The sequence below is a fragment of the Zingiber officinale genome, chromosome 5A, assembly GCF_018446385.1.
Source record: "Zingiber officinale cultivar Zhangliang chromosome 5A, Zo_v1.1, whole genome shotgun sequence".
Taxonomy (NCBI): domain Eukaryota; kingdom Viridiplantae; phylum Streptophyta; class Magnoliopsida; order Zingiberales; family Zingiberaceae; genus Zingiber; species Zingiber officinale.
In genome coordinates this window covers 111977290-111988966 of record NC_055994.1, presented here as the reverse complement: position 1 = coordinate 111988966, position 11677 = coordinate 111977290, and the positions used below count along the sequence as shown (strand labels likewise).

Genomic DNA, 11677 nt, shown 5'->3' with positions numbered 1-11677 from the left:
AGAAGGTCATTGTTAGTACCAATGTTAGATTTTTAGAAGAGGACTATGTAATAAACCACAAGTCCATGAGTAAAATTGTTCTTGAGGAAATAAGGGAAGACACGTCTATTTTAGTACCAATGGTACAAGATGAGATACCACAAGGAACTGCAACACGTGTCACAAATGATGCACGATTACAAGAAGTGCCTCGTCGTAGTGGGAGGGTTGTTAGGCAACCTGATAGATTTATATTTTTGGAAGAGTCTTCGGATTTGATCCCTGGTGAACATGAACTTGATCCCCGTACATATGATGAAACACTCCAAGATAAAGATGCAGCATCTTGGCAAAGTGTAATGAACTACCCCTTACAAAAATTTGTACAAGTACAGAACTTAACCTAGCTACCCATGTGCTCTACTGAAGTTAAACTTGGATTGTAAACGATGCTTAACATTATTAATCCAAGTTGCTCTTCAGAAGTTAAACTTGGATTGGAAACGATACTTAACATTTTTACTCCAAGTTTAACCGATGTAATCTTCCTAAGTTAAATCATATTACAGAAGTTGATTAAATATCTATTTCAAAGATTGGCTTCCAGGTTAAACATGGCGTGGCACTAGGCCTTATTGGTTATGGGATCATCCACCACTTCCTAAACAAAATCTTTTAAAGAAATTGGATATTTAATTTCTTACAGTAACCCTAGGTTTAACTACAAAGACCACAATAGAAACACGAGATCGAAATGCAAAATCAAAATACAAAATTGATAGCACGAAATCGAAACATAAAATCGCTAGCCTCTTTTGTTGGTGTTTCAGAATCCATACAAAGAAAACTAACTAATTAATTCGAAGCGGAAATCATTAATTAGTTATACCTTTATTTGTAGCTAAAGACCTCTTGATCTTCTGTTGTATTCCTCTCCTCCTCTTGAACGTTGTGTGGGCAACAATCTACCAAGATGGAATCCACCTGAACCACTTCTTTGCCTCCAAGAAACTCGAGCCACCAAGGGATGTCAAAATAGAAAATTTCCTTCTTCTTCTTCTTCCCCTCTAAACAACCGACCACCAAGAATCTCTTCTTTTCTTTTCAAGTTTCAGCCACCAAGATGAGATAGGTGCCGACCTTAAAAAGAAAAAAAGGGAAGAGAAGAAGATGGTGTCGCCGACCTAAGAGAAGAAACAAAGTGAGAAGAGGAAGGGAGAGGGCCGACCACAAAGAAGAGAAGAGAGGAGGCTAGGCTTAGGTTGTATATCTCATGAGGCACCCTCTCCTTCTCTTTTATAATCCTTAGTCATGGCAAAAAAGAAAAGTTTTAAACATAATTAAAACTTCCTTATTTGTGACCTCTCTTTAAAAAAGGAAATTTTAACAACAATTAAAATCTCTCTTTTATATTTCTTATTGTATATGACAACAAAAGGAAAGTTTTAAAATTAATCTCTCTCTTTTAAAACATATAGACAACTACAAAAAAGAAAAGATTAATTAAAACTTCTCTTTTTAAATCATGGTTACAAAAAAAGGAAAGTTTTATCAAAAATTAAAATTTCTCTTTTAAACATTATAGATAACTACAAATGAGGAAAGATTTTAATAAAATTAAAATATCTCTTTAATCCTTTGTAGATAGCTATAAAAGGAAAGATTTAAAAAATTTAAAACTCTCTTTTAAAGACATGAGGATGGATATAAAAGAAAAGATTTTAACAAAAATAAAATCTTCCTTTTATTCCTTTAGTGGATGCTAAAAAGGAAAGTTTAAACAAAATTAAAATCTTTCTTTTAACCATTGTAGATAACTACAAAAAAGGAAAGATTTTAACAAGAATAAAATCTCTCTTTTAACCATTGTAGATAATTACAAATAAGGAAAGATTTTAACAAAATTTTATTTTAAAACAAAACTTCCTTCTCTTCCACTAGTGGCCGACCACATCTTGGACACCAAGATATTCTTGGGCCGGCCACCTCTTGGACTCCAAACAATGCTTGGTCGGCCCCCCTTGCTCCAAGCAAGGATGTGTTCGGCCCATTACTTGGGTAAGAAGTGGACATTGTGAATACAAGGTTTTATAGAGGCTCCAACAGGGATCGAGAGGAGAAATTAGTTTTGGTCTCCCGATGAGCTTGAACTTCCTGTGTTCGCCCCAAACACCCAACTTAAGTTCATCAATAATAACTCATACCACTAAAGAGTTATTATTGAACTACCACACCAATCCCAAATTACATTATGAGCTCCTTATCATGAGTGCATTAATCTCCCTGTGTTTAAGATATCGAATATCCATTAATTAAATGAGTTACTGACAACTCACTTAATTAATATCCAGCTCCAAGAGTAGTACCACTCAACTTCATTGTCATACCAGACTAGGTCCACCTGCAGGGTTTACATGACAATCCTTATGAGCTCCTCAAGGGAACATCATCAACCTATATTACTAGGGCACAATTTCCTTCTATAATCAACAACACACTATATAAATAATATTATTTTCTAACTTATCGGGCCTATTGATTTAACGAACTAAATCTCACCCATTGATAAATTAAAGAAATACATACTAAGTATATGTGCTTGTTATTATATCAGGATTAAAAGTATGCACATCTATAATAATGGAGGTTTTGTTCTTTTATGTAGTTAGTATAAAAAGAAACTACCTCAAATGGTCCTGCTCAATACACACATAGTGTATTAGTGTAATTTTATAGTTAAGATAAACTAATATCAAATTACACTACAACCATTCCAATGATTTACCCCATTCCATTTTAGTTGTGAGCTACTATTTATAATTTATAAGGAACTGATAACATGATCTTCTGTGTGGCACTACAAACCATGTTATTTATAATATAAATTAAATGAATAACTTCATTTAACATAAATATAGACATTTGACCAATGTGATTTTTATTTCAAAATAAATGTTTACAAAAAGCTAGGCTTTTAGTATACATCCTAACAGTTGAATGACGTCACACTCTTCCAACTCCCTTCGAGCTAAGGGACCATCAGCATCGACTAGACTGCCTCACGACTTCTGAGAAACTGGAGGGAGTGCAACTTCGGCTTTCGTCTCTACTGCGAGAGAGTGTGTTGCACACTAGGCTCAGCCCCATCCCGACGCCTTGAGTGCTCCTTTTGGTAAGATCCAATGTCTCCCATTTCAGGTCTTTACTAACTGAGGTATCTTCTCTTTGCTTGCAGAAATCGTCATGTTTCGCGCTTTCACCCTTGACTCCTCTGTGATGCCCAACGAGATTCTGTGGAAGCGAGGTTGAGAGATTATGATAGGCCAGGAAGTTTCTTAGGCTAGCTAGGTCGACAGGCCGACCGGATAGCTGGCATGAAGCCCATCTAGGTCGACGGGTTGACCGGATAGCTGGCAATAAGTCCAAACTGATAGATGGACTGACCAAATGTTTGGCACAAAGTCCAGTTAGGTCGAAGCTGACCTGATAGCTGGCACGAAGTCTAGACGGGTCGACGGGCTGACCAAACGTCTGGCAGGTAAATTAAGGTAAGTCACTGGAGGGGAGTGACTTGGTGAGGATGCACTCCCGATTAGGTAACTTAGGCACCGATCCAACTTAGAACCATTTCAGAAATCTAAGTTGAGATCTTGACTAGATTTCAATCTCGGTGAGATGGAATCTAATTACTATTCTATAATTGTGCTAACTTCTATTTTGCAGGGTAGTTTAGCTGTTATTTTACCTCGGACTAACTCTTTCTTACAGGAGAATAATTTTCTGGAGAAAGGTAGTCGGGGTGCCCGGAAGGGATCCGGGCGTTCGAAATCGGTCCGGGCACCCGGAAGGCAAATTCTATCCTTGACAGCTTGGAGCACGCTGATTGGTTCGATGACATCACGGTCCAGGCTCCCGGAAGGGATCCGGATGCCCGGAGCTTCCTATATAAGGAGGGTGAGCCCTGGAACAGAACAACAACAATGTCTTCAAACAATTACTCTACTGCGCTGTGCTCCTGCGACGCTGCTTCTTCGACAACCTGCTAAAGTTTTCTTTCTTTCATTATTGTCGGTATTTTCTTTCTTATATAGGAATTGTACTCAATATTGTAATCTGATTTTGTGAACTATTAGTGATTGGCCAACGAAAACACTCAACGAGTGTGAGCCTTGGAGTAGGAGTCGACCAAGGCTCCGAACCAAGTAAATTGGTTTGTGTTAGCAGTATTTTTCTTTTATTCTTCTGCTGTGCTTACTCTCATTCGATACGATAATTTTTCGATCGCTATTCACCCCCCTCTAGCGCTTTCATAATCTAACAGAAACTGGACGTGCTCTATCCATTTTAGCTCTTTGGAGAAGCCTAGTAATGTATTTTCTCTAAGAGAGAAGATAGTCTTCCTCATGTGGAATGAGTTCAATACCAAGAAAAAAATGAGCATTACCCAATCAAGTAGAAAATTCTTGATTGAGAAGACTTAATAAAGTTATGATACCCTTGTGATCATTACCAGTTATTATGATGTCATCTACATAAATAAGAAAAAATATCATAGATCCATCATTATATTTATGGAATAGAGACGAGTCAGTCTTTGATCCAGAAAATTCTTGATCTTGTAACCAATTAGATAACCGATGAAACCATGCATGAGGAGCTCATCGAAGACCATATAAGGATTTTTTGAGATGACAAACATGAGATGAAAATTATGGATGAATGAACCCAGTGGTTTCTACATAAATATAGTTTCCTCAAGATGACTTTGAAGAAATATATTTAAAATGTCTAATTGTCGTACAGGCCAATTAGAACTAACATCTACCAATAATAAAAGTCTGACAGATGTAATTTTAATATCTGGGCTAAAAGTGTCATTGAAGTCAATACCTGGTTATTTACTAAATTCTTTGGTTACAAGTCGAGCTGTGTGTCATTCAAGTGAGTCATCAGCTCGATGCTTAAGACGGAATATCCATTTAGAGCCCACAACATTCATGGAGGGAGTGAGCAGAACTAGGCTCCATGTTCCATTACAAAGAAGTACACCAAATTATGTAGCTATTACACTCTGCCAATTTGGATTATTATTTGCTTGTGTAAAATAAGTTATTTTTAATAGATTTTGAAGAGACCACTAGAGCTCGTGGAAGGGGATGTTAAGTTGTTATTGGTGGACAACGTGCATAGATGTCACTTAATGGAAGCATGCGACGAGGAGCATTATCATCTGATTCACTTGTTGTTGGCGATGAGGAAGTAGATTGACATGGTGATTTAGATGATGGACTTGTGTTATATGAGGATCCAGAACTAGAGAGCATATTATCTTCGACTGATGAGACTTCTGAGATTGGAGAAGTAACTTGAGGTGATTCTGATGGTATAGGAGAGTTATCAGAGAGCTTCGGAGCAGGATCTAGGATGTCATAAATTTCAACAATGTTAGGTGGCATCAAGAAGGTGCCACCTGTATTTGGAGGAGAGATCGAAGAAGTTACTGAAAAAGGGAATAGAGTCTCATCAAAAGTAACATGTTATGAAATATAAATTCATCTTATTGGTATATATAAGCAACGATAGCTATGCTGCAAATTGTTATAATCAAGGAAAACACATTATAGTGAATGAGAGTCAAGTTTGTGTTTAAAGTAGGGGCGTAACCATGGATAACATGCGCAATCAAAAATTTAAAAGAAAATGTAATCAGGAGTTTGATTATAAAGTTTCAAAAGGACATTTATGATTGAATAATGGAGTAGGAAGTTGATTTATAAGATATACGGTAGTGCTAACACCTTCATCCCAAAATTTATGTGGAACTGATGCATGATGGAGAAGTGCCAAAGTAGTTTCAACTATATGTTTATGTTTCTTCTCAACAGAGCCATTTTGCTCCGGAGTGTAAGGACAAGAGATTCGATGAATAATTCCACAAGAGATAAGATGATGATGGATAGCTTGATACTCGCCTCCCCAATCAGAATGAAGAGAGATTATTTTACAATTAAAATATCATTCAACTTATTTTTAAAAATGATAGAATATGTCAAATAAATCAGATTTTTCTTCTCATACGATAGAGCCAAGTATATTTACTAAAATGACCGACGAAGGAAACATAATATAAGAAACCTTGGTTAGATAAGATAGGTGCAGGCTCCTAAACATCAGAATAAATTATTTCAAATGGAAAACTAGAAATATGATGGGAAGAATAAAAAGACAACTTATGACTTTTATCTTCCATGCATGCCCTATATCAATGAAATGGAGAGGCGGTGAAAGAAATAGGTAAACTATACTTATTAATGATCACCTAAATAATGCGAAGAGAAGGATAACCAAGTCAAGCATGCAAATCTGATTTATTTGTGTGCTCACCAATAAAAATTTTGATGGAAGAACTTTGTAGATAGTAAAGACCATTTTTTATGCCACCATGAAATAAAATAGTATTTGCTCTTATATCTTTTATAAGATAATGATTGTGATGAAATTCAAATACTACATTATAGTCAAAATAAAATTAATGTGTGGAAACTAAATTTTTGGTAGTAGCTAGAACAGAAAGATGTTGCGCATATGAAAAGTACGATTAGATAAATAAATGTATGTATTTCCAAAATTAGCAATTTATAAACTTGAATCATCACTTACTTAAATCGTATCTGAGCCATAATACAATATTACGTTTGTAAGAAAATTATAATATGATGTGACATGATGTGTTGTTTCAGTGTCAATATATCATTTTGTATATGAAAAGTCTGGGAGTTTACCACGAGTAGACATAAATGAGAGGGCTTTAGGATAAACTTGTAAAGTAGTTGATTGCTTGAAGCTGAACTGTTGTCTATTTGTACAATGTCAGGACCATGATAGGAGGAGACTTTTGTAAGAATATCATAATTTGATGTAACGTGATGAATTGTTTCAAAATATGGATGTCATCCTCTAGTAGAATTTGAATTAAATCTTTTATAATATTGATGAATAAAGTGATCATTCTTGAGATAAATTTGACAACGTTTCAATAAATTAGCAAGTAAATTTAACGTCAAAGATCTCTCGTTAAGTTGGTCGGGGGTAAACCTAATATCAATTTTATTTGATTTGATGATTTAATTCGATCAATCCTGATAAAATTGATCGTATAGTTTACAACAAAGTTATTTAATTTGATCGTATAGTTTAGACAGAATTTAGATTATCCAAAATACATGAAACTGTATGGACAATATTGCAAGAAAATAGTCGATAATTGCTTGCAGTACAATTTGACAGTAGTGAACAGCATCCAGTAAATATATACATACGCCAATATATTTGGCCCTGGGTTGTGATGGCGAGGCGCTTGCGAACGTATTCGTCTTTATATATACTAAATCATGGCATGTACACCTTGTAGAGCGCTGTCAACACCTCCACTCGCAGCCTCAAGCGGAAGATGTAATCCGCCGTGCGCACAAACAGCTGGTCCTCCGGCAAACGGCGCCCGCCCGGCACCAGCCGCCTGAGCTCCCTCACCCTCCTCCTCTCTATGCCGTGCCCGTGTCGCCCTTTCCCACCTTTCCCTCCTCGGCGACCTCGGCCCAGCGCGGCCGCAGGCCGAAGACGCATCCGTGGCCCGGCAGTATCCATGAGTATAATAGCGTCGACGTAGGCGGCGATGATGCAGTGGAGGAAGTTGGGGATTATATAAATAAAAGAGGAGAAGGGCGGCCATGTGCCAGGATTGTTGTTTTTGTCGCGTGGTGGGGCGGAGGGGCCCTCGAAAGCGAGGCAGCATGGCAAGTCCTTGTCAGGTGCACGTGCGTGACAGCTCGTGTCAGATACTGCGCGCGCAGGCGTGGCTGGGAGAGCGAGATTACAGCGCACGAACAGACCCGACGCGCGGCGCGTTGGCGTGTTCTCGTAGCGGTCGAAGGCAGGCCACGTCAGGCCAGCCGTGCGCAACGTCACCGCTGTGTACAGCTCGCCGTATGAATCCTGCGTCCTGTCATGCGCCATGCGCGCTACCAGCTCCTCAGTTATCCGTTCCGTTTGTAAGCAGCTATGCCTATCCCACCAACATTTACGATTATCCTTTTTTTAAAAAAAAATTAAAAGCATTTTACTGATAATACACGCGTCCTTTATTAGCCGCTGGATTTTTATCCAATTGCTAAAAAAAAAAAAAAGTTATTTGATCGGTGTTAAACTCGTCCGAATCAGAAGGGGTGAATAATTATAGTATATAATTTCGTTAGTACATAAAAAAAATATAATATAGAATAAAAGAAAACACACACAGATAAATCATTTTACTAATTGATTCATTGTTTTGCAAGATGATTACATCTAAAAGCTAGTCATCCTAGTAGACTATCACCATTAACGTTCTTCTTATCAAATATTTTTTGGAAGTGCAATATATCCTATATATAAAGCAACACACGAACGAAAACACAGATAGAAATAAGAACAATGTAAATACAACAGGTACAACAATGAATCTTCACTTTGAATGTTTTGTTCTCTTTGGATTACTTTTTAATGGTAAAAAATGCAACGACACTTCATCTTAAGATGACTTCAAATGACCTTGAAATTCTCATTTATAAGGTTGCATTCGTGCTGATTTCTACCTAAAAATCAATTGCTTGCCTTCACCAATTGATTGTCATCGAATCCAACTGTTTAATCTTGCAAATGACTCTTTTTTACCTTAGCAATTGATTGCTAAAAGTCACTAATAAACTATCAATGAGTAGTCAAACTAGCAAATCGATTCCGTAAAATTCTATTTGATGTTACAGTGCACTAATCGATTAAGGGAACCTACCAATCAATTGGTAGCCTGTAATTGAATTGGCTAGTTCAACTAGCCAATTCAACTGGACTATTCAACCAACTAGTTCAACCAACTAGCCTTCTTTCTCACCTCAAACTCCGAATATTCAGGGTTTAGCAATTGAGTGCTACTTCTTTGCAATCAATTGCTATCTCTTTTTAGCCTTTTTAATGCTAAAGTCTCGTTTTACCTAGTATTTGATTGACCTCAATTTATTAGGACTTTTTTGCTCAATATCTAGTCACCCTTAACCAATTGATAGTTTTCGTTGTCCAATATCTGATCAACCATGAGCTGTTGGAACTTTGTCATTGTCTAGTATCTAGTTGACCTTAACATACCAAGACTTCATCCATGTGTTAAGTGTCCGATCTTTCCTAATCCACTTAAACTTCATCCATCTCACGGCAAGAGTCCGGTCAACATTTACCAACTTAGACTTTACATCTCATGCTAAGTGTCTGATCTATTATATTTGATAGCTGTTTTAAGAAAATCTCCTTAGATATTATATTCTTTATTAGACAAATAAATTTACTATTGAGTGTACATTCTCTATGTATATGATATTGATCTTAAATTCAATTAATAAAGTCCACAATACAATACATAGTATGAGATAAATTATGATTGGATCACAATTAGTATATATCACTCCATGTGTAATTATTTACGTATTGAAATATTCTCTAGTCAATAAATTAATGAAATTATATATTATCAATTCTTTAAGACTAATATATGTTATGCTCCTTGGTTTATCCAAGCAGTCAGTCCTCACTAGTTAGAAACAATGGAATGTTGAGATTTAACATATGGATGATGGTTAAGGCTAACTAGTTCATTGGACATGACCTGCCATAAGACTTCATATAGTTCTACACATGCCTATGAAGATCTTATTACAGTTCGAGAGCAAGTTTCCTTCGATTTAAGGTATTCAAGTCATTTTGGTCATGGAGACCTATACTTTGACATTTTAAGCAAGCATATCCTTGAAGGTGTGGCCCTAGGATGATTAGGTATAAGTCAAAGTGTCTGAAGATGATTGAATAGCCATAGAGGATTCACCACTCCTTTTATAAGGAGATGTATACCATATGGTCTCTTGTTAGGATTATTTTTTGTAAGTCTTTGACCAAAGTATTACATGTCAAGAAGATGGTCTTCTTGGACATGCACTTGAGTAATTTAAATCCATGGGACAAGGAACTACTACTTATATTAGGTGTGATGTAGTCAGCCTAGTAGGGTCTGACACATAGACCGTGTCCTAAATTAAGTGGATATCAGATTAGTGAAAAAAATAGATGCACTAATAATTATAGCTGCTAAAGGATTTCAAATTGAGTTTTGGGATCAACTGTGATTTTACAGTTAATTAATGATCATGATGTACTACTAGATGTCACTCATGATCGATCCATATTTAATGATTAATAATGGATGGCTAAAGGAAACCTATTGGGTCACACATACTATAAGTATATCCGAAAGACTTAAAATAAGTTTGAGAATTTGATTCCTAGATTGAGAAAGACTAAGTCAGGTAGGACCAGATGAGGCACAAATATAGAAGATATTTGTTGAAACGGAAGCAATGGTGAACCATGCCTATTATTGGCAAGGTTAGATTCATTATGGTTTAGTAATAAACCAAATTAATTTGATTTAATTATGAACAAAAATTGGTTTAGTTATAAACCAAGATGGTTTAGTTTTGAGCCAAGCTTAATGTTAATAGATTGGGTTGCTATTGGATTTTGGATCTGGGCTATGACTTACTCCCCAAGTCATTATAAAAGGTGTATAAATACCCCTCCATGAGGAGAAGAAATTAATCAATTATTGATTAGAAAAAAACCTAATAAGGATTAAGGTTTTCTCTATTTCTCCCTCTCCCTCTTGCCATTGCCCAACAAGAAGGAAGTGTTGGATCGAGATGCGCTAGAGGGAGGGGGGAGGTGAATAGCGCTCGCGCCTTTCACACGTTTCGGATTCAGAAAACGAACGAGTAATAAGCAGCGGAATTAAAAGAAAAACAATCATGAACACAAGTTATTTACTTGGTTCGGAGTCTAGGGCGACTCCTACTCCAAGGCCCACGCTCATTGAGTGTTTACGTTGGGCAACAACTATAATGGCATTAAAGATTACAACTTTAAATTATAATATGTTGAATAAAGAAAAATAATACCAACAACAGAATTATGAAATTGAAGTTCCGGGTCGTCGAGGACTTGTAACAGCACTTCTGGGTGGTCTTGTTAGCAGCTGGTTGAAAGAAGATCACATGGAATTGTTGGTTCGGTTAGCACTAATGGTCTAACTCAGGTTTTGATGAATGACAAATCAGGTTAAGTTAGGTTTGTCGTTGTTTAACACTCTGATCGAGTGTGCAGGCTAAGTCCAGACAGGTCGATGGGCTGACCGGATGTCTGGCACGAAGCCTAGCTAGGTCGACGGGCCGACCGGATAGCTGGCACAAAGTCTAAATGGGTCAAAGGACTGACCGGACATTTGGCACGAAGTCTAGCTAGGTCGACGGACTGATTGGATAGTTGGCACGAAGTCCAGACGGGTCGAAGGGCTGACCGGACGTCTGGCAGGTAAGTAAAGGTAAGTCACTGGAAGGGAGTGACTGTGAGGACACGTTCCTGGGAAGGGAACTTAGGCGCCGATCCGACTTAGAACCATTTCGGAACTCTAAGTCGAGATCGTGACTAGATTCCGGTCTCCGAAAGACAGAATCTAAGTCATACTCTTTTCTGTCAAATTATAAACTGTGCTAATACTTTGTTTTGCAGGATATATATTATATATTTGCCTCAGACTAACTTTGTCTTGCAGGAGAAGATGTTT

General features: G+C 37.1%; 1 protein-coding gene across 1 annotated transcript; it reads right to left on the bottom strand.

The window, feature by feature from the left end:
• Window positions 1–7134: 7134 nt before the first annotated feature.
• Window positions 7135–8030, bottom strand: LOC121983144. The gene has a single exon (XM_042536110.1). It carries the CDS (start codon window positions 7990–7992, stop codon window positions 7369–7371), a length of 624 nt encoding a protein of 207 aa, XP_042392044.1. The 5' UTR covers window positions 7993–8030; the 3' UTR covers window positions 7135–7368.
• Between the last annotated feature and the right edge of the window lie 3647 nt (window positions 8031–11677).